Source organism: Pongo pygmaeus, chromosome 12 (genome assembly GCF_028885625.2).
Source record: "Pongo pygmaeus isolate AG05252 chromosome 12, NHGRI_mPonPyg2-v2.0_pri, whole genome shotgun sequence".
Lineage (NCBI taxonomy): Eukaryota > Metazoa > Chordata > Mammalia > Primates > Hominidae > Pongo > Pongo pygmaeus.
The window spans coordinates 100,709,373-100,733,489 of record NC_072385.2 but is presented as its reverse complement, the minus strand read 5'-3'; the positions used below and the strand labels follow the sequence as shown (position 1 = coordinate 100,733,489).

Genomic DNA, 24,117 nt, shown 5'->3' with positions numbered 1-24,117 from the left:
TATATAAAGAACAAGTAAAGAGAGCAGAGTCTGCAAAGAATGTTAAGATGGACTAGGCAGGAGGAATGAGCAAAATAGGTGAGTGAGGCGTCATGGAAACCAAGGGAAGACTAAAATCCATCCATTGGGTCTAGAAACGTGGAAACCGTTCATGACCCTAGCAAGAATAGCTTCTGTGTAGAGGAGCGGCAAGGAATGGGAAAACAGAAACTGGCCCAAGATAGATTGTAGCGCATTGAGAAGTCAACAAACAATTATGGTGGAAAGTTTAGTTATGGAGGAGACGATTTAAAGACGGTAGAAGCTGGAAGGAAATGGAGCTGAGGGGCTTTTATTATAATATTGTCTAAGCTGCTGGAAATCTATGATGTTTAAAGGCTGATAGGAAGAATTCATTAGTGATAAAGAGGTTGACCATAAGCTAAAGTAGCCAGAGTTATAACTCCTCTTAAAATTCTTTGCCCAGTCTGTCCTGTTATCTTTCAGTATTCTAAATAAGTTAATTCCAAACTAATTTTGGACTTCACTGAGATCTTGTTACACAAGATTGCAAATTCCTATAAAGTATGATTCAAACTATTCTACTTATTTGTTCTGGGTAGCATTTAGTGTCTTAAATAGAGAAAATTTTCAACAAATATTGTTTTCATTACTGTCATTTGTTTCTTTATTTTTTTAGCAAATATATTTAATTTTTAATTTTTGTGGGTACATAGTAGGTATATATATTTATGGGGTACACAAGACGTTTTTTGATACAGGCATGCAATGCGTAATAATCACATCATGGAGAATGAGGTGAGCAAATATTTATTTAATGTCCATTGTATGCCAGACATTTTTCTAGGTGCCAAGGATATTAAAGTTACCAGGCCATACATACCTCTTGTTCTTGAGGAGTTTATCATTTAGGGAGTCAGTTAATGAAATAATTATGGATTGCAAATGGTACTTAAAATGGTATGGTGATAGACAATAATCCTGAGTGGCTACTGTATATACACTCTTTTCCTATGAACTTTTCTTTCCATTGTTGGAGGGAGAGTAATTACAAGCTATTAAAGAGTTAAATTACTTAAGATGGAAAGAAAAAGGTAGTCAGTAACGGAGACTACTTTTGGCATAGTGAGTTTACTCCTCTGTTTACCATTTCTAAAGTTCATGGGACTCTGATGCCTATAATGGGCTGTATGTTCTGCAGGTTTTGTTGATTGATCGTTACTTAGCCTCTGAGAGACTAACCGACTCTCCACGTTTTCTCTTTTCCCTTTCAGTAATTTGCCATCTTCCATGTATGAATGGTGGCCAGTGCAGTTCAAGGGACAAATGTCAGTGCCCTCCAAATTTCACAGGAAAGCTTTGTCAGATCCCAGTCCATGGTGCCAGCGTGCCTAAACTTTATCAGCATTCCCAGCAGCCAGGCAAGGCGCTGGGGACGCATGTCATCCATTCTACACATACCTTGCCTCTGACCGTGACTAGCCAGCAAGGAGTCAAAGGTAAGCTTTTTTCATTCTGCCCATTTGCCAGACCTCTGTTAACCTGCCAAACCCACATAGAAGTCAAGTATCTGCGGATGGCCAGGGCTGGTATTGAAACAGAAAGGAGTACATGATTTGTGGCCTGAGAAATGGCAGTAGAGGCAGAATGTGGGCCCAGGTATGTAGCTGCACTACTTTCTAGGCCATAGAGAGTTAGTATCTAGGAAATAAGAAAATAAAAAGGAGCCCATTCTTCTCTACTGACTCTTACCACCAAGAGCTAATAAATGTGCATGGCACTGTTCTGACAAGGCCTGGGAAATAGAAAGATGAGCAAGACAGTGTTCTGGCCCTTACAGCATTAATAAGCTAGTGGATCACACAGTACCTGCTGGTGAACTTCGAAATTGAAGAATGCTTGGTTTTAGTTGTAAACAATCATTTAACCTCACTGGACTTCAATTTGTTCATCTGTAGGGGAAAGTAAACTAGGTCACTTGGAGCTCAAAAATTCTATGACGAATTCATCCTTTTAAACCTGGCATTTTTATAAATGCACACTTTTAAAAAGGGGATCATAGAAGTTTACTGGCTCTAATTCTTTAAAACCTGAATCCTTGCATCAGGAGATGAGATTTTGTTTGAAAGCTATGGAAAGTAGCTTGTTGTAGATGTAAAATAATGCACTTTGGTATTTTGTGTGTGTGTATGTCACAAGAAGCACCAAAATAACAGGTACTGTATTATTTAAGGGTAAGAGAATTGTGCCTTGTAAAATTGGGTTTTCTCTTTTAATAGAAAAATGTAAATCCTAAAACTTTGATGATAGAAATTTTATGAGAAATTCAAAAATAATCAAATGCTTGATCTTTCTGATTAACATTTGATTAAACCTACCTACTTAGAACAAGCAGCATGAATTTCATAGCTTTATGACTTTGGAAAAGAATATTTTAGTCTCATGAATGTGTTACTATTAAAAGTTTTAATTTCTCTCTGTAATTGCAAATTTAAAAAAATATATAAATTCAGGCTTAATTTTTATTTTGCCTGTGCCCTTAAGAATTGTGATGGCTGGCCGGGTGCTGGTGGTTCACGCCTGTAATCCCAGCACTTTGGGAAGCCGAGGCAGGCGGACCACGAGGTCAAGAGATCGAGACCATCCTGGCCAACATTGTGAAACCCTGTCTCTACTAAAAATACAAAAATTAGCTGGCCCTGGTGGTGCACGCCTGTAGTCCAGCTACTCGGGAGGCTGAGGCAGGAGAATCGCTTGAACCCGGGAGGCGGAGGTTGCAGTGAGCCACCATTGTGCCACTGCACTCCAGCCTGGGCGACAGTGTGAGACTCTGTCTTGAAAAAAAAAAAAAAGAATTGTGATGGCTGGCTGGGTGCGGTGGCTCATACCTGTAATCCCAGCACTTTGGAAGGCTGAGGTGGGCGGATCACCTGAGGTCAAGAGTTCAAGACCAGCCTGGCCAACGTGGTGAAACCCCGTCTCTACTAAAAATACAAAAATTAGCCAGGCATGGTGGTGGGCATCTGTAATCCCAGGTACTCGGGAGGCTGAGGCAGGAGAATCGCTTGAACCTGAAATGCAGAGGTTGCAATGAGCTGAGATCGAGCCATTGCACACCAGCCTGGGTGACCAGAGTGAAACTCTATCTCAAAAAAAAAAAAAAAAAAAAAAAAAATTTTGATGGCTATGCAGCAAAATGCTACATGTGCATGCGTGTTTATAAAATTTACTTTCATGTTTTAAAACTTTTGATTTGCCTGTTCGTTATTCAGGACTAACAAGTTTTCCTCCCAATCTGTTTTAGTGAAATTTCCTCCTAACATAGTCAATATCCATGTGAAACATCCGCCTGAGGCTTCCGTCCAGATACATCAGGTTTCAAGAATTGATGGCCCAACAGACCAGAAGACAAAAGAAGCTCAACCAGGCCAGTCCCAAGTCTCATACCAAGGGCTTCCTGTCCAGAAGACCCAGACCATACATTCCACATACTCCCACCAGCAGGTCATTCCTCACGTCTACCCCGTGGCTGCTAAGACACAGCTTGGCCGGTGCTTCCAGGAAACCATTGGGTCACAGGTAAGCATCATCACCGAGCCTGCTTTAGTAATGTCTTACAGATATGGTAAGAAACGTTCCAAACATTCCAGAAATGTTTCTGGAAGTCCATGATTACCTGTTTCTATTTTTTCAGTTAGGATGATCTGTGTATAAAACATGCGTCAGGCGTGAGATATGGTACAGAATATATATTCTGCAAAGATGCTTGAAAATATTTTTGCCTTTTGCAATAGTTTTGTTCATGAGTTTTGAATTCATTGTGCAATAATAATTCATGTCATCTTTGACAGGAAGTAATATTTTATGTTATCTTTTATTTTCTTATAAAAATTCAGGCCAGGTGCTGTGGCTCATGCCTATAATCCTACTACTTTCGGAGGCCGAGGCAGGTGGATTACCTGAGGTCAGGAGTTCGAGACCAGCCTGGCCAACATGATGAAACCCCGTCTCTACTAAAAATACAAAAATTAGCCAGGCGTGGTGGCGGGCGCCTGTAATCCCAGCTACTTGGGAGGCTGAGGCAGGAGAATCACTTGAGCCTGGGAGATGGAGGTTGTAGTGAGTCAAGATCACACCACTGCACTCCAGCCTGGGTGACAAGAGCGAGACTCCGTCTCAAAAGAAAGAAAAAAAATTCATAACTTGCAAAGTATAGTGTGTGAGTTGTTTGAAGTATAACTTTAGGCCTATATTTATATCATAAAGTGAGAGAAAGGCAAAATTTTCTTTAAAACTCATCATTGAATGTGCATAGTGAAGACAACCTAAAAGTGTTGGTTCCTCCACTTCATTATGTGATAATGATGGAGGCTTCGTGCTGTGGTTTCCCTCCTGTCTTTTGGTTATGGGTTAAACCCCTCATGAGAAGACTAGATGAGATACATTTATTATTATTCCTCTGCGATGTCTTGAATATTAAAAATATATCGTGTGTGTGTGTGTGTATGCGCGTGAAATACTTGGGAGTAATAGAACTAATTGTCACTGCTTTAGAAACCTGGACAACACTTTTAGATACTAAGTCAATGGTAGGATTGTCACCTTTCTTCTAGGAGAAGGAGGGAAGATTGTAGACCTGAATGGAAGGCAGCATGTGGGAATGGAAAGAGCATCCTTGTGGAGATGTAAGACCTTGATTAGAGCTGTGAGCCCAGCACTCGGTAGGAGGGAAGTAGCTTCCTTATCTGCAAAGTAGAGATAAGATGTGGGGCTCATGAGACTTTGTTAAGATTAATCAAGATAATGTGAGCCCTACTTTGCAAATATTATAGAACGATACAAATATTAGCTTAGAGAATATTTATCAAGATAGAGTCAAACTTAAGCAACCATCTACTATGACTGTTTTTATATCATGTGCTTTCAGTAAGATAGGGGACAGCATCGATCCCACAAACACAGCCCTCATTGGCCTGTGGACACCTGAAATGCGACCACAGGGGACTTAACATGGCTTTTCATTCCCCAGTTTTGCAAATGCTTTTGGGAGAAGGAACATCAATTTAAATTTAGCTTAAAAGTAAAGACAATGTTTATGCTAAGGGTAGATTTTGATAAAGACAGTGGGGCTGAAGATAAACTTTATACACTTCACAGCTTTGCACTGAACTAGTCTTGGAGAGGGAGGACAAATTTGGTGCCATTTGCATTGTTTATTCATTCCAGCTTAGGTTGGTCATGGAGAAAGGAAAAAGCAGATCTTTTTAAAGTTGTGTGCCCAGTACCTTTCTCCCCGTTTCCAAGTTGGAACACAGATGATAAAAAGCAAGAAAATGAGGCATAACAAACTTGTTATTCTTGTATAATATTAGGTGATTGCTAACAAGAAAAGATGAAAAGATCCTATTGACTTGTAAGCCTAGAGTATACAATTGAAATGAATTGGCTAATTGATGGAGTTACCCAAATAATTAAAACTCAGTGGAATACTTTTGTCTTATCTGCATACATCTCTGACTTTTGGTCTAAAAGATCCAAACAGTGATCTCAATTCTTAATTCATTTTGCATGTGTACTCACTCATACACAGCTTCAAAATAAGACCTATTTTTTGGAAAGCATTCTCAGCATATATTTATTGGTCTTCCTGTTCATGAGGAATGTTGCTGGATGCTAAAGACTGCCCAATTAATTTGTGCAATTAGGGTGAACCAGGCATTTAAAAAATACATTACTGGCAAATAATCGATAGTGTTTAGGTGTATCCTACTATCCTACAAAGGATTTTGAAAATATTTATGCTTTCTTGCTGTGGTTGGTTTGCAAACGTAGCTATAGCCAGGAGGTATAGGTAGATTTTAAATGGCAGATAATCCAAAACAAAAACAAAACCCTGGATAAATGCTCGCTGTTGCTTTGCTCAGTGGAGCCCTCTTATTAATTGCAAATGTCAAACATTGAGACTTTCAATGCAATAATTACCAATAAACATCTATGTTTATATGTTGCTATGAGAGGTCATATACAAAATAACTTTGACAGAGATAGCCCTTGTTTCTGTGGCACATTCTAATAATTAGGTAGTAAACTTGGGATTGAAAACCCAAGATGAACTGTGATCAACGTATTTAAATTCAGGAAATCTTTGTAGAGTAGAATTTCAGAACTGTTTGGAGGGTGGAGGAAAATGGATGATTGATGAGGAAACCAAGCTCACAGAGCAGAAAGGGAGAGTAATTAAACAGAGGAAAGAGAACAGTACAAGAAATGGGCAAGGAAGAGTTGTCAGAAGAGATTAGAGAAGTGAAATAGCTTGGGATTCTTGGCAGGCTATTGCACAAATATTAAGCCTCTTAAATCTGAGGCATAGTGCAGTATAAATGACTTGCTGGCAAGGTCAGCGTATCAGGAAGCCCCTTTGACAAGTGATCAACTCAGCATCATTAATAGTGGCGCAGCCTGACCTTATGTGCCTCCTGCTGTGAGACAGTATAGAGTTTGCAGAATTACCCGTGAAGTGTTCTTGCCAAATATATCTAACCTGATTCTAATCAAACCCTTAGACTTAACCCCAAGTTTATAGGGAATACCAAGGGTAAAGAAACAAGTTAAAAACATCACACTCAGACAGAAAAAAACAATCAGACATTTACAATATAGGGCATTATTGCCTGGTTTCTTAAAAAAAAATCAGAATATAAAAGAAAGTGAGATGATGCTTCTGGAAAGAGACACAAAAAATAAGTGTAATGTATTCACCTTAATTAAATCTTGATTGTTTTAAAAAAAGCCAGATCTAAGAGATATTTTGGGAATAGTTGGGGAAATTTGAACTTGAGCTCTGTCTTAGTCCATTTTGTGTTGTTATAACAGAATGCCACAGACTGGGTAATCTATAAAGAAAAGACATTTATTTCTCACTGTTTTAGAGGCTGTGAAGTTCAATATCAAGGTGCCAGCATGTGACCAGGGCCTTCTTACTAAGTCACCCCATAGCAGAAGGACAAGAGAACACAAGAGAGCAAGGGGGGTGCTGAACTTGCTTTTATAACAAGTCCACTCTGGTGATAACTAACCCACTCCCAAGATAATGACATTAATGCATTCATGAGGGAAGACCCTCTTATTAGGTCCCATACTCCTAACACTGTCGCTTTCAGGGGATTAAGTTTCTAACACATGAACTTTGGGGGACACATTCAAACCATAGGAAATGTCATTAGATGATATTTTGGAATTATTAGTTTTCTTATGTGTGGTAATAGTATTGGGATTATGTAGGAAAATATCCTTATTCTTTTTTGTTTGTTTGTTTTGAGATGGAGTCTCTGTGTGGCCCAAGCTGGAGTGCAGTGGAGCAGAGGTGACACTGCAACCTCTGCCTCCCTGGTTCAAGGGATTCTCCTGCCTCAGCCTCCCGAGTAGCTGGAATTACAGGCGTGCACCACCACACCCAGCTAATTTTTGTATTTTTAGTAGAGACGGGGTTTCACCATGTTGCCCAGGCTGGTTTTGAACTCCTGACCTCAGGTGATCCACTCGCCTTGGCCCCCCAAAATGCTGGGACTACAGGCATGAGCCACAGCACCCAGCAGGAAAATGTCCTTATTCTTAATAGATGAATGCTGAAAGTTTTAGGGATGAAATTCTATGATGTTCATAATTTACAGGCACACTTTCTTTTATTGCACCTCACTTCTGCTCTTTGTAGATAGATATTGTGTCTTTTACTAATTGAATGAAGGTTATGGCAGCCCTGCTTATTGGCAAGCAAGTTTTTCTGACAGCATGCTCTCACTTTGTGTCTCTGTCACATGTTGGTAATGTTTGCAATATTTCAAGACCTTTTCATTGTTGTATCTGTTATGGTGATGTGTGATAAGTGATTTTTGTTACTATTGTAATTGTTTTGGGGCATCACAAACCACAATCATATAAGATGGCAAACTTAATTGATACATGTGTATTCTCTGACTGCTCTACCAACTGGCCATTCCCGTATCTCTCTCCCTCTCTTCAGGCATCCCTATTGGCTGAAACACAACAATATTGAAATTAGGCTAATTGGTAATACTACAATGGCCTTTAAGTGTTCAAGTGGAAGAAGGAGTCACACATCTCTCACTTTATTTTTATTTATTTATTTATTTATTTTTGAGACAGAGTCTTAATCTGTTACCCAGGCTGGAGTGCAGTGGCACGATCCTGGCTCGCTGCAAGCTCTGCCTCCTGGGTTCACACCATTCTCCTGCCTCAGCCTCCCGAGTAGCTGGGACAACAGGCGCCCGCCACCACGCCCGGGTAATTTTTGTATTTTTATTAGAGATGGGATTTCACCGTGTTAGCCAGGGTGGTCTCGATCTCCTAACCTCGTGATCCACCCTCCTTGGCCTCCCAAAGTGCTGGGGTTACAGACGTGAGCCACCACACCCGGCCACATCTCTCACTTTAAATCAAAAGCTAAAAATGATTAACCTTAGTGAGGAGGGCGTGTTGAAAGCCAAAATAAGCCAAAAGCTAGGCCTTTGCATCAGTTAGCCAAGTTGTGAATTCAAAGGAAAAGTTCTTGAAGGAAATTAAAAGTGCTACTCCAGAGAGTACATAAATGATAAAGTATAACAGCCCTGTTGCTAATACGGAGAATGTTTGAGGGAGGTCTAGAACCAGTCACAACATTCTCTTCAGCCAAAGCTCAATCCAGAACAAGGACCTAACTGTCTTCAATTCTCTGAAGGCTTGGAGAGGTGAGGAAGTTGCAGAAGAAAAATCTGAAGCTAGTAGTGGTTGGTCCATCTGCATACCATAAAAGTACAAGGAGAAGCAGCAAATGCTGATGTAGAAGCTGCAGCAAGTTGTCCAGAAGATCACTGATAAAGGTGGCTACACTAAGCAGCCTTATACCTGAAGAAGATGCCATTTAGGACTTTCATAGCTAGAGAGAAAGTCATTGCTTGGCTTCAGAGAACAGGCTGGCTCTCTTGTTAGGGGCTAATGCAGTTGGTGACTTTAAGTTGCAGCCAGTGCTCATAGGCTGTTCTGAAAATTATATGGCCCTTAAGAACTATGTTAAATCTACTCTGCCTGTGCTGTATAAAGAGACTAGCAAAGCCTGGATGACAGCACATGTGTTTGCAGTTTGGTTTACTGAAGGTTTTAAGACCACTATTGAAACCTGATGCTCAGAAGAAAAGATTCCTTTCAAAATATTACTGCTCATTGACAATGTACCTGGTCACTCAAGAGCTCTAATGGAGATGTAGAAAAAGATGAATGTTGTTTTCATGCCTGCAATCACAACATCCATTCTGTAGCCCATGGATCAAGGAGTCATTTTGACTTTCAAGTCTTATTATTTAAGAAATACATTTTTTAAGGCTATCACTGCCATAGATCATGATTCCTCTGATGGATCTGGGCAAAGTAAATAAAAAGCTTTCTGAAAGGGTTTGCCATTCTAGATGCCATAAGGAACATTCATGATACATGGGAGGAGGTCAAAATATCAGCATTAAAGATATTTAATTAAATTAGATACTGGAAAAAGTCAAATCCAACCCTTATGGATGACTTTGAGGGGTACAAAATTTCACTGGAGGAAGTCACTACAGTTATGGTGGAAATAGCAAGAGAACTCGAGTTAGAAGTGGATCCTGAAGATATGACCAAACTGCTGCAATCTCATGTTCAAACTTGAATGGATGAGGAGCTGTTGCTTATGAATGAGCAAAGAAAGTGCTTTCATGAGATGAAATCGACTCCTGGTGTAGATGCTGTGAACATTGTGGAATGACAACAGTGGATTTAGAATACGCTATAAATTTAATTGATAAAACATTAGCAGGACTTAAGAGGACTGACTCATTTTGAAAGCAGTTCTAGCATGGGTCAAATGTTGTCAAACAGTATCACTTACTACAGAGAAATATTTAGTAAAAGGAAGAGTCAGGCAAAGCTGCAGACTTCACTGTTGTCTTATTTTAAGAAATTGCCACAGCCACCCCAACCCTCAGGAACCCCCATCCTGATTGGTTGACAGTCATCAACATCAAGGCAAGACCCTCTACCAGCAAAAAGGTTATGACTCACAGAAGGCTCAGATGATTATTAGCATTTTTAAAGCAATAGTGTTTTAAAATTAAGGTATGTACTTTAAGGCATAGCACTACTGCAAACTTCATAGATGACAGTATAGTGTAAACATGACTTTTATTTGCACTGGGAAACTGACAAATTCATGTGACTCACTTTATTGTGATAGTAACTTTATTGCAGTGGTCAGGAACTGAACCCACAACATATCTGAGGTATTGCCTGTAGTTTCAGAGGTATTTCACACACAAGTAGCACAAACTTGACTCTTGAGCAGTTCATATTGTAGGTGATCATTGTATTATCCTTTGAATATCTCAGTATATTTGAAAATGTTTTAGAAAGAAGGGGGAAAATGTTAAAATTTCCTAGACTTATAAATAGAATAGTATATTTTAAAGCCAAATTTAAAAGCTCTCACTATAGTACATTTAGAGACTTTTTAGAAACAAACTTAAAGTTTTTAACTGTTTAATGGGGCTGTTGGGTGAGTGTGAGGTGACATGAGGCCAAGGAAGAGAAATTGGCCTTGTGAAATGACCAAGGTCTAATCTAAGAAGTCAAGATTAAAAAAAGGAGATGACTATAGGGGATTTTGTGAAGAATCAAGCATCAGGATTGCATTACAGGCTGTTGTAAAGACAAGGATCATGAAGAAATGAACTATTCTGAATTTTCTTGCTTCACAAATCTGCTAAATAAATGCTCACTAGAGTTGATTACTTGACCCTTAGCAGGGAGGATTGTGAGAAGATGAGCAATGACATCTCTGTTACAAGCAGCCTCATCCTTGATTAATATTAGGAAGGGTGTACTCTTAATTATCAGTCAAGGAAGTCCAGGCTGTTTTAGAGATGGAATGCTAGAGAATTAATGGAGAAAATTCAGTGATCAGTGAATAGATTTGCTGATGATAGTTAAATTCATGACACAGAGGACATTTCTTTGGATTGCATTATAATGAGAAAAGAGCGGGAATGATGGAGTTAAAGGTTTCTGTAATGTTTTCTCACCTTGACAGAGAATGCCAACCTGTAGGGAAAAAAAAATTCTATTGTTTTGTTTTTGTAAAAAGTTATGTTTAGTATTTCAGAGTTCTAAAAATATGTTTAACAATCAAATAAATTATTGGTTTTTATGTGAATCAGGCTGTCTATATAGGCAGTCTCTATAGGCATCACTAAATCTCCTATATTCAAAGAACAGAAATTGATCTCATAGAACTATATAGGGTGACAGACAGGAGTGGTTTTCTTGAATATAAATCAAGTATGAAGTAGTTGGCAGGTCCTAATTTTGGCAGAGTTAGGTTTCTGTGCTACCTGGAGTAAATTGTGGTAGTCTACATATATGTGAAAATATTTGCAAGAGTTTGCTCACTGACTGTTAGAATGACAATCCCAGTGGTTACAATCACCAGCCACTTCAGGGTAATCTCACTTTTCACAGGCTTCAAACCTGAACATTTCTGTGGTAGTTATCATCTCTGAGGAGAGGCCAAGTTTCAGAAAATACCCCTCCAATCTATTTTTGTGTCATAGGAACATTAAATATATTCATCTTTTTTACATAAAAATCAATTGTATAAGGGTGTCCTTTGTTTTTAAATTGGTTCTCTTAACAGTGACCTAAATTAAAAGCTTATTTGGCATCTGACTTTTTGATTGTTTCAAACATGTTTTATTGATTGCCCAGTTGCTGGAAACAAACATTAGTGACCTAGTTATGCCAGATGGTATGAAAAGGCCTTGTATGGGAAGCATTTAGAATCACAGTGTAGAGTTCAGGGTCCAGCTTCCATGCTGAACCTGCCCATTGCCTGGTTGCACAAGCCTGTGCTCTTTGTTGAACCCAGGAACCTGCCTCGTAATCAGACAGAGGCGTTATAAGGGGAGACAAAAAATTCAGGTGCTTCAAGATTTCCTATTTCAAAATGCTGAAAGATCAGAAAATTTCACATATAAATACCTGAGGTAATTAAAAAGCAGGCTTTCCAGGACACTGGAAAACCTTGATTTATACAGAATATGTTTTAAGTACAGCACTCTAACACAGATAAAGATGATCAAATAACACATGAACCCACTTTTATAGTTTGCAACTATAAAACTCTTAGAAAAGATTTTAAAAACCATAAGAAACAAACTTTAAAATTAAGGTCTTCAATACATATTCTACAGAAGAAAATAAACTTTATGTGGGTTAGGAAGAAAGGAAAGGACCGGTAGTTGATGTGGAATCCTGAAATTATTGGGAAAACTCTTTTTTCCCTTAATTATTGGCCATATACATAATAAGCCCTAGGGCAAAATTGGGTTAAAGTGACACAAGAACTGTTAGGGATTCTATTAGAGATGCCAGAAGTTGTTCCAGCAGTTCTCTTTGGACAGGAAAAATGGAAACAGAATGGACTATTGGAGAAAAAGATTATTTAATTGAAGATAGGTCTCTTTTGGCAGATACGTTCAGTAACATCCTAAGCTCTAAAGCTTAGCACTGGAACACACACACACACACACACACACACACACACACACACACACACACACACACACACACACACACACACACACACACACACACACACACACACACACACACACACACACACACACACACACACACACACACACACACACACACACACACACACACACACACACGGCCAAATAGATATACTTAGCTTTTGTTTAAAAAAACTTAAAAGAATAAGCTTAATGGAGAAATTAACAGGAAAATATGAGCTCATTGAAGTGGAAAGTATCCTAATTGCATGGCTGAAATTACTTTTTTTAAAAAGAGTTTCAATACTTTTGTCACAGGACTTTGAATAAAGAAAAATATTTCTTGGTTTCCACTGGACAAAAGCCAATAAGAAGCTGGGGAAATAGATGTGATGCCTGCCAGCTCCACATGGGAGAAAAAAGATAGGTAGATGGTTGGGTAGACGCAGATGAGATGGGCACTTTGGAAATCTTTTCTCAGTGGTGAGAAATGGTGTTCATTTAGGGGAGCTGAGACATTGAGTTCTGCTCAGAAACCCGCTCTTGAATTTCCGCAGCATCTCTTCTGTCCTGACAACGTGAATATTATTGGGATGAAGCCTAAATCTATGATTAAAAAACAAACAAACCTAGTTTTATCCTGACAGAAGTAATGCCAGAATTATTGTAACACTTTTCACACTGGTTATTCCTTAAACTCAGTCCATAAACTATGTAAATAGATTAGAAGTCTAAAGAAAAAAATGGTTATAAAACGTCTTACTTATGTGGAAGGGGTTCTGAGTCAGGCTGGGTCAGTAGAGGGCAGAGGTGAATTGTGACTCTCTCTTCCTCCCCATCGCCTGAGGCCACATGCCCTTAAGGATAGGGCCCTCCCAGGTGATCTTGGACCAGTGCAGTAGCCTGCCTTCTTTTGGAGGAGCTGCTGGGCAGTGACTGGGGAAGGTGAGGCTGAGGCTACTAGACATCTGTCTTCTTGCTGAGCAGAGAGCTCAGTTGGAGTGTGTGCTGATTGCATTTGCTGAAGTTTGGCTTCCTTGAGGTGGAATAAGTCATTAACACCAGGCACTTCCTATGCCATCTGGGCTTTTCTTCAGTGTCCCACTCAAGTACTCCTTTGCCATAATCTAAGAAATATTTAATTGAGTGTTAGTGAGTCTGGTTGTCTCTTGTGGCTCTAAAATGGCTGCTGTCTGTAGCCATCCGTGCCAAACCTTACCTGTGTCAACAGCTGAAGGTATCACCGAAGGTGTCCTACACATCTCAGCGATAGGTGCTGGAACTCTTAAGTGTTTGCTGGTCTTGTTCCAGCAACCTCTGCCAGATTGACTTTTATGCAGGGGCCCTCTAGCCTGGAGTCAAGAAAGATCAGTAAAGACAGGGGTAAGATCCAAAGAGGAAAAACACCGCATGTGAGAGAGAACATGTCTGCATGTCACTGGGCTCCTGCCAGTGGAGAGGAGAACTGCTCGTTTTACTTGGATTGAGAATGTAGGGCTGGGACATTAGGATAATCAAAATATAGATTCTTAGAACTTCAAAGAATGGGTTGTGACCCAGACATTACCCTTCCTGCGGCCCAGTATCCAGTCTTTACCCAGGCAGATGTCTTCTGGGAACCAAAGAGGCTGTCAGCTTTAAGTGTCCACCTGCCCTGACCTGTTTAAGAGAAGCAAGTCTGTGTTTCTTCATTGGTTCTCCTTAAGCCCCTCCTCTCAGATTTTTTTTTCATTTTATTGGCAATTAAAATGCCTTTATCGTGACATGGAATATCAAATTACCATATTTTATACCTCTAGGGCTCTCTAAAATAATATACCTATTAATAATTAGACTCCTGTTTCTACATAGGAATAAGCATTGAAAATAATAGTTATGGAGCAGCTCAGAGTGGAAGCATGTTGAGCTACTTCTGATATTGGCAAAGTGGTAAGATTTTATGGTCACTGTGTTTGAAGATGACAGTTCTGAGCATGTTGGAAATAGTTTTAAGAGACGATGGCTTGAATCGATGGTTGATTTTGGCTCTATACATTATAAGAAAGGGTTTCAGGATTTATAGCTGGCATTTCGAGGCTCTGATGGTCTGATGTGGCTTTGTGCTATCCCTCAGAATTGAGATTTGCTAAAATGAAGAGGAATCATCTGGTTTACTAAAAAAATCAGTCCTCTGAAATCTGCCCCATAAAGTTGTAGTGAGAGAAGCAACATTTTTTGCCGTATATTGAAGAGGACAAAGTTCTTCCCTGAACCTTCTCTAAGACCATGATAGTACTGTTTTTTTCCTTTCTCATCCTTCCATTTTTTTCCCTCTTCTGTCTCCTTTCTTAAATAAAATAATTTATATATAGAATTGAATGTTCTGTTTCAACAAGGTCACTTTATGAGACTGTGCATTTACTCTAGTGACACTGCCATTGTGCAAATAGCTTGGACATGTCTGAACAAGATTTGCCACCATTGAGAATATTTAAAGTGTGTCTCTAGCCTTGAAGAACATTCTCAAATTCAAAATATTTTGTATATTTCTAAATATTTTAAATAAACAGAGAGCAGTGCCTCCAAGATGACCACTTTGCAGAAGACTGGTTTAGAATCTGCAAGCTCTAACGGAGTTGTTAAAGAATATGGTCTTAACATTCCGTGGCTTTGAGATAAGCCTCTTTTTTTTTTTTTCTTTTTCTTTTTTAAGATAGGGTCTCACTCTGTTGCCCAAGCTGGAGTGCAGTGGCAGGATCATAGCATGCTGCAACCTCAAACTCTCGGGCTCAAGTGATCCTCCTGCCTCAGCCTCCCAAGTAGCTAAGAGTATAGGTGTGTGCCACCATACCTGGCCATGGGGCAAGCCTCTGTAAGACAATGCATTTTTAGAAAACTGACAGCTGATTTGACCTTCAAAACAATCAGGAGAAACAGGAAAAGTAGACATTTATGTCTCCCATTTATTTATGTGAAATTTGAGGCTCAAAGATTGGGACTAGCTTGTGTTGGTATTTCCAAGACAATAGCTCTCTTTCCATTTTGGCAAATTCATCATATCTCGGCCCTCAGTTTCTTCATTTTTCAAATAATTGGATTGGCTAAGGAGACTACCAAGGTGTCTTTGAGCCCTCCAAACCTCTATGATGATTTCTACATCTTTGCTCTTTTCTGCAATCTTAGACACCACTGGTGCTGACATATGCACAGGCCATATGGACAGGTCAATGTCAAATAGAGTGAATGAATAACCTATACTGGTCTCTCAAATCCTACTGACTTGGAAGACTCCTCTTTAGTATCAGTTTCTCTGAAAAGCTTTTTAATACTTCTTCAACCCACACTTCTCTCTGTTCCTTAAATCTTTATTGCATTTAGAATCTAATCAGACAGTTTTGAATTTAAATATTTTAAAATTGTTGCTTTTGTGCCTCGTTTCTCTTCCTCACCAGCTTGCACTTTTTATAAGGCCAGGATCACTTACGAATTGATCTCAGAACTAGGCACAGATGAATTGTGGGTAAATATATTAGGTTAGTCTAGGTTGTGCTTCAGTAACACATTAGCATAACAAAGTTTACGTTTTGTGTGCATTAGACATGTTAGAGGTGAGCAGAGGACTCTGCTCTGTATATTTCAGGGACTTGGGTTGCTAGTGGTTCCATCATGTTACTGCCATGTTATCCAGAATATATGGCTTCCTTAATTCCTACAGCAGGGAACGAGAGGTTCTGCAAAGGACCACACTCATTCCCTTTCCCATAGCCACCTGTTCAGGATGAGTCCCATGGCCATACCTGTTAGTGCTATGGATAGAATTATGCCTCCCATCCCCAAATTCATATGTTGAAGCCCCAAACCCCAATGCGACTATATTTGGAGACAGAGCCTAAAAGGAGATAACTAAGGTTAAGTGAGATCGTAAGGGCAGGGCCCTGATGTGATAGGACCGGTGAGCTTGACCTCTCTGTTGCTTTCCCCACACACTTGCACAAAGAAGAGTCCATGCGAGCACACAGCCAGATGGCAGCCACCCACAAGCTAGGAGGAGGGGCCTCACCAAAAATCCACCATGTTGGTACCATAATCTTGGGTTTCCAGTCTCCAGAACTGTGAGTAAATTAAAAAAAAATCTATTGTTTAAACCACCCAGTCTATGGTATTTTGTTATGGCAATCCAACAGATAGTTTTGGAGCTAGGAAATGTGGGGAAACAAGTGGCTCTTTGGGGAACAATGGATGTTTCTGCCAGAAGAGTCAGGGCAGTGGACAAGACAGACATGGTGCCCTGCACCCAGGGATCTAAATGAACCTGTTAGTGTTATTTGTGGCTTTCAGTTTTTCTACATGACTTGCAACCAAACCACAGGTAATTATTAGTTTTGAGTTCTGTGTACTTGGAAGAGACACAGAAAAAACTGAAAGCTTAACCAAATGAGGCACGCATTACAATTTCACATAGTGCTATGAGGCCTAAAATGTTTTTGGTTCCTTTCATTATCTCTTTATAGACATGAAGCTTAATATAGAAGATTTATCTCAATATGGTTGTAGAAATAAGCGTTGGAGGCCAGGCACGGTGGCTTACGCCTGTAATCCCAGCACTTTGGGAGGCCGAGGCGGGCAGATCACGAGGTTAGGAGATCGAGACCATCCTGGCTAACACAGTGAAACCCCATCTCTACTAAAAATACAAAAAATTAGCCAGGCGTGGTGGCAGGCACCTGTAGTCCCAGCTACTCGGGAGGCTGAGGCAGGAAAATGGCGTGAACCTGGGAGGCGGAGCTTGCAGTGAGCCAAGATTGTGCCACTGCACTCCAGCCTGGGCGACAGAGCAAGACTCCATTTCAAAAAAAAAAAAAAAAAGAAGCATTGGAGAAGATAGGCATTCATGTTCATCATTTTGGGGGTGATCAGGTTGCTGTGGTCATAGTAATCATGGCTATATGCACATCTTTATTCCCTCTCTCAACATGAGTCTTTCTTTTTAGACACATTCCTGGTAATTAAACTTAAAATAAATTCGATCTACTCACCATCTAGTACTAGGATTTATCACATGATTTGTGTTGTTTTGCCCCAAGGAAAGGCTGACAGGAATTATGATGTCAGAATATAATCATGACAGTACTGTACTTAAATTTTCTTTTTGCAACTTAAGAGCAAAACACACATATCACAGCCTGGAAGAAGACTTGACTGCTGAAATGTTCAAATCATTGTAGAGGTGGAGAAAATAGGTAGCGCAAATTCTATCTTTTCTTTAGAAAAGATGTCAAGTAGAATCATAAGTTTCATGCTTAAGAGGTTTTTTTTTCCTTCATATATTACTTTAAAAACCATTTTTGCCTTAGTGTAACTTTTAAAATACCACTTCATAAACTAAAGTAGTTGTCTGGAATTCCTTGAAGCCCATGGTTTGGCTTCAGCAGGTTTTAAACAAATACACTGTCAGAAATCGCTGTGGATACAGTTCCAGCAGTTAATGCTCTAGTCACAGTAGATACTTTGTAAAATCAATAGCCTGAAATATCAGAGGATTATAGTTGTATCAGATTCCCCAAATGCCTGACATTGTTTTAATTACTCTAATAAAAGAAAGCTGAGTGGACTTAAAAAAATAAAAAAAAGAAAGAAGAAACCCTTGCCTATAAAGAATGTTCTGCTCAAGCCAAAGCAAATTTTTTTTACAAGTTCTCTTAGAAAATCTGGAAGTATTTATACATTTTCCTCTTCTTATGAGACAATGCCTGTTACCCAGCCAGTTCTGCATCGTACAGTGCTCTTTATAACAACGACCCTTAGAACAAGTTGATCAAATATATTGCTCTAGTTGCATTAGTGATAGGGGTTAGAGATTTAGAACTTTTTACTTTTCGATGCATAGAAATAAGCATATTTAATGTTCTAGTACTGGGACACTAAAGAGTGTTCATGAGATTTTCTAGTTTAATTTGGAGCCATAGTTGATTCAGGGGCTAGAAAAACACTATTTTGCTCAGAACATTGTCAGGAGTCACTTTTCCAGAGTGGAGATGTGTTTATATCATAGTGAAAAGACAGTTTAACAGGAGCGAAGAAGAGGAAAGACGAAGTTTGGATTGATCCAACAACCTGTTACATGCAGTCAGTACTTTTCCCATAAGGGACTTCATTCTGATTCTTATGAAAAGAAGTTCAAGATTTCCAAAAAAAATAGGATTAACATTCCTCACCCAGATTCATAGTATTGATAGTGTAGCTTTTGTTTACTAGAATACCCCAAGGCTTTGTGCCAGAATGTTAGAGTAATGTGCTTCTGAATGTGGATGGAGGCAAGGATGGCACCTGCATGGGTGGAATAATTTATGGGACATACCTGTGCAGTGTAGGTTGATGGATTATAATGTGACTTTATAATGGTCACAGCCCAGTACACCCAAGATCTGCATTTCCATGAGCATCTTGAATCATTTCTGAGATCTTGCCTATTGATAATTATATCATTCATTATAGCTACCCAATATAATCTAGAATCGAGCCATTTAAGAGCCATAACTGTTCTCGGGAAGGTAGAGCTGCCCTTTGTGTGTACAGGTTAGCAGGAAAGGGCTGGCATGAGGTAGGGTGAGGAAAAGGCAGCCCGTTATTATGGTTATCCTTGATTAGGTTGGCCCAGGTCAGAGTATGAGGATACCACCAGGCAGGCTGTGGCAGCACGGAATCTAATGTATCAACCTGGCAGACAGGGGGCACCTGAGGAACACCAACCTTCATAGGATTGCCCTGCCACATAGCTCCTTGGCTGCCCTCAGCCTTGCCCTGGAGCTTTCATAAAATCATAGAACTTAGGCACTTAAATGAGTATTAGCAAGTAGTCTTTCCTTACAATTTTATGGGTGATGCAACTAACATCCAGAGAAGTAAATCAGTTTGCAGTTGAGTTTGTGTGGGAGGTGGGGAGTAAAACTGAAGATTTTAGTGTCTAGTCCAGTCTTTGTACTTTTTTTTTTTTTTTTTTTTGAGATGGAGTCTTGCTCTGTCTCCCAGGCTGGAGTGCAGTGGCGCGATCTCGGCTGACTGCAAGCTCCGCCTCCCAGGTTCAAGCAATTCTCCTGCCTTCGCCTCCCAAGTAGCTGGAATTACAGGCACCCGCCACCAAGCTTGGCTATTTTTTTGTGTGTTTTTAGTAGAGACTGGCTTTCACCATGTTGGCCAGGCTGGTTTCAAACTCCTGACCTCAAGTGACCTGCCTGCCTTGGCCTCCCAAAGTGCTGGGATTACAGGTTGCATTTCACCATCTAGTAGAATACTCTTTGCTTCAGTGTGGCAGCTATGGCTCCAGAATTTGTGCCTCTTTTGTCACTCTCGTGGGAATCAGAACTCTTCCCCCAGAACACAAAATGAAGGACTAGAGAGAGGTCACAGTGGAGGGAACTACACACATTACAGAACACTCTCAACTCTGGAGCTGATGTAGAGGGCACACTCACTGTGAGAGCACATCTGTAATCCACTGCACCTGGCCAGTCTTTCTACTATTGCACCGACTCTTAGGCCATTTCTTCTAGGGATGGAGGATTCATAAGAAACCATTGCTATCTAAACCTGAAAGGACAGCTATATTCTCTGGGACCTGACTTAGTTAGAGAGTCACATGCTGTGTGATGTTTTGTGATTGGGCCATGGATCCTTGAGGGGAAGGAGCACAGTGAGCTCCACTGCTGATGCTTCATGGTCTTGGTTCTCTGGCACCAAAACATGGCACCATGACAAGTAGGATCATGATGTCCCCAAAGCGAAATCATCTGCCGCTTGAATGTCAATATTTACAAGTTGAATTATTGGAATTCCATGATACCATGTTGTGCTTCTTAAGCAGAGTTAAAATGAAATCCGTATAATGACATGCCCTCCACAGCATTAATTCACTGAGTATTTCTTTACTAGCCAGAGCACTTTTGAGAAAACCTGAATATTTTTAGCAAGATCTTAAGAATATCTTTTTCTTTTATTTCTATATCTAACTTACATGTTTATTTTATACATGTCTTCTCTGTAGTCTGAATCTGGGATATTGTATATCGAATAACTACTAGATAATTGCTCTTTTGTTAAATAAGCCCAGGTTTTTAAAGGAGGAGCCTGGGGGAAGAGATCTAATACAAGACCAGTGGGGCTTGGCCATATGGCTGTCTCACATAGAGTCCGTCTCACAGTTGTCTCAGTCCGCTCAAGAGCTCCATGAAAAATGGATGTCTCTAGTTCCATTTTATAGAAGACGAAATAGGCAGAGAGGTGTTGAGAGTTTTGCCTATAATCATGGAGGTGGTAATTGGCAAAGTGGGGATGTGAATGTTTTTGTATTTTCAAAAGCTGCCCTCTTGCCATTTACCCAGTTATGGGTCATCCTTACATTGCTTTTCACTGAGTTCAAGGGGAATGTGGTTGTGCAGAAAAGTCTGTTTCCTGTTCATAATGTGCTAATGCTGCAAGACAAGTAGATATCTGGGAGCTTGCTTTGTGTTCAGAAGTCTTTTTACTGTGGCTGGACAGCATTTGTTGAGATAAGATATTATTCGTGCTGAACTTAATTCCTTTCTGCTGTTTGTTTGAGAAAAAGTACAGTCAATGGGCCTCCAATCATCTAATTTCAAATTTTTGTCTTCTCATTATTCCTGATTATGTTTATCTCCAATATAGTTTCTTCCTTTTCCTCCCTGCAAATGATGTAATTTATCCTGGTAATTCTTTTTTACATTTCAGGGGAAGTACTAGATATAGAACACTTTACCTTTATAAAAACACTTATCTCTTTCTCCTTTTCCTCCTCTTCATCCTCATCAGTCTTTCTGTACTTACCATTGTTTCAAAGATGCTAATTATTTCATTGGAAGCAATATAAACTTTTGCTTTGAGAAAAGGAACTATGATGCGTCTTTTCCCCTGTTTCCTGGTTGATTTTTGTATCCAACTGTACGTCTAATCTCAAATTTGGAAAACCCTCCATGGTTTAGCTCCACATCTTCTCTGACTCTGCACACCCACTCTTTGTTCCTTCGTATTGACCTGCCTTCCCCTGTCTTTACCCTCCTGCATTGCCACTGGCTCTTCTCCCAGCTGGTGGTTGGTGTTATGCTTAGCTAGAGCTGTTCCATCTCTTTGGAATCTCTCTCCCGGGTAGAGCCATTGAGTCACTTCCTTGTTTCAGTTCTTGCCTAAACACAGTCCTACTTACTCTTGCAAGAGTTACAATGAATCAGACTTCTGTTTTATTTCATGTTTTCTCTCAGTACAGTCTCTACAAGTATTTTTTAAGACCTATATCACTTTAACATTTAGGGTTTTGGTTATTTACTCCTTTGGCTCTAAAAGATGTTCTTTAATGAAACTTAAAATATTTTATACTTTATTGTATAATGGTCCTTCATAGCATAATAAAATGAGTTATATACATGTAATGAAGACAATTCATAAGAGTATTTCAGTTTACCATTTTTTAGTGTTTTAAATAGTAAGATTAAGTAATAGGTTCCTGACATGTGGCTGTCTTTATGGAGTGGCCCTTTTAATAGTTAAATATCTGAACACTTTTAATAAATGTGTCCTGAGAGTTTATCAAATGGCTAGTACTTTAATGCTGGTTGTAGGTTTTACCCACACCAGACACCAGTTGAGGAGGATGATTGGGGCCTGGAGTCCAGCCCATGCTCTGCTCATCAAACTCTATGTCCTGGTGCTGGTCACATCCTAGAGCTTCCCTTTTCTAATCCCCACACGGGGGTTGATGGAGTCCCAGTATCTGTGATTGGACAAGCTCATTTAATCTCACAATCCTTTGGGGTTGGGATTACTGGGTTAGAGAGGTTGGATGATCTGCTGAACTTCTCACTGCTAGTAAGAAGTACCTGGGATTTCAATCCAAGTCTAATGATTCCAGTCCAGCACTCTTACCACCACTGCTGGATCCTCCTTCCCCAGGACTCTGCACAGTGCAGCAAACACTCTTGGAATGAGGGTACATTGTAGGCACTATAGGTACCAGCAATTTTAATACCTGAAAATTAAATCTTATAAAACCTTATGAAACCATATTCTACCATCTATCACAATCTCTTCAAATCATCATTCAGCTCTGAAGCAACTCCAGTGGGGAGTTTTTAATTGACAAAAATTGTAATCCTTGGTTACCAAATAAGTTTTGAACTATCTTTCCTGTCACATTGATAGGCAGATGTAAAAGTGACTGTGATCATAGCCCAACTTTGAATATCAGGGAAGTGCTACAGTATTACCTCAAAAATGAGATTAAAGTCTGAAAGTATGTGTTCCCAATCAGGCCAAGATTTAGATACATACATTACCCTGCGATCTGTAATTTTTGACAACTAGCTTCAAAATTAAAGGTTTTTTTCACTATTGCTTATAATAATTTTGTGTTGTAAATGTAGTAACATGGATATTTGTGGAATAATTGTAATGATTCTTGAATAGCCTTACCATCTGCATCACAGTGTTCATACAGATGTGCACATAGGAAGGGTTGGAAAGTTATTTTCATGCACTTAATGTTCCAGGAATCATGACCAGTGCACTGGTGAATCAAAGCTAGGAGTAGCTTTGTTTGTTTTTCTTCCTTTTGCCTTATTTGTATAAGTCCTGTAGTTAGAGGCCCAGGCAGTATGAGCAGCTCTAGAGATGTGGAAATGAGGGAGGAGGAGATAAGACAAAAGGAGGTGGTTAGGAGGCTGTCTGCCCAGACGCAGTCCTATTACAGATGTGAGAGCAGCAGAAACACTTGAGTTTTGCTGTGGTGTGTAGTAACTTGTATTTCCTAGATGGGATAATGTAACCTATCAGTATGTAGTGACCACAGAACCTTAGACCTTGCAGAAGTCGTAAAGGTCATCTGCTTCATATCCTGGGCATCCCTGAGAGATGGGTTTCCATGGTCAGCTCCTAGTGAAGTCAGCATCTTCCACTGTTGAGGAGCATTAACTGTTGAAAAGATCTTCTACTTAATGAGGTTGAATCCACTCTTTCTCTGATTCGTAGCCTTTAGTCCTGCCAATACCAGTTAAGCATCCCAAATCCAACAATCTGAAATCCAAAATGCTCCAGAATCCAAAATGTTTTGAGCACCAACGTAACACTCCAAGGAAATGCTTGTTGGAACCATTTAGATTTTGTACTTTTGGGTTTGGGATGTTCAACTGGTATTTGCAAATATTCTAAAATCTGAAAATAACTGAAATCTAAAATACTTCTAGTCCCAAGCATTTTAGATCAGAGATCCTTAACCTGGACCTTTATCATGCAAGAGGCTTCCTCTTGCTCAGGATATCTGAACACTGCCATCATGTCTGCACCGTAGTCTCACTGTTCCGCCTTTCCTCAGTTGATCCTCACAGGACCTGGTTGCCAGAACTTTCATTTCTCTGCTTGCACTGCTTCATCTAGGTCATGCATGGGCTGAATCCTGGGACGGCTGTGTAGGGTTGTAGTGTCCCTTAATCTGCAGCCCAAGGTTGTGTGAGCTTTTTGAGGCACTGTAGCTTGTTTGACC

The 24,117-nt window shown here is 39.8% G+C and overlaps 1 protein-coding gene across 23 annotated transcripts in view; it reads left to right on the top strand.

Moving 5' to 3' along the window:
- The window catches only part of LTBP1 (latent transforming growth factor beta binding protein 1), a 443,088-nt gene that overhangs the window by 233,486 nt on the left and 185,485 nt on the right, over positions 1-24,117 (top strand). For all 23 annotated transcript variants that reach the window (XM_054475443.2, XM_054475439.2, XM_063648824.1 and 20 more), the window contains 2 exons: positions 1,275-1,499; positions 3,305-3,579. In XM_054475443.2, coding sequence (XP_054331418.1) covers positions 1,275-1,499; positions 3,305-3,579 — 500 coding nt within the window. The remainder of the gene's footprint in view (positions 1-1,274; positions 1,500-3,304; positions 3,580-24,117) is intronic.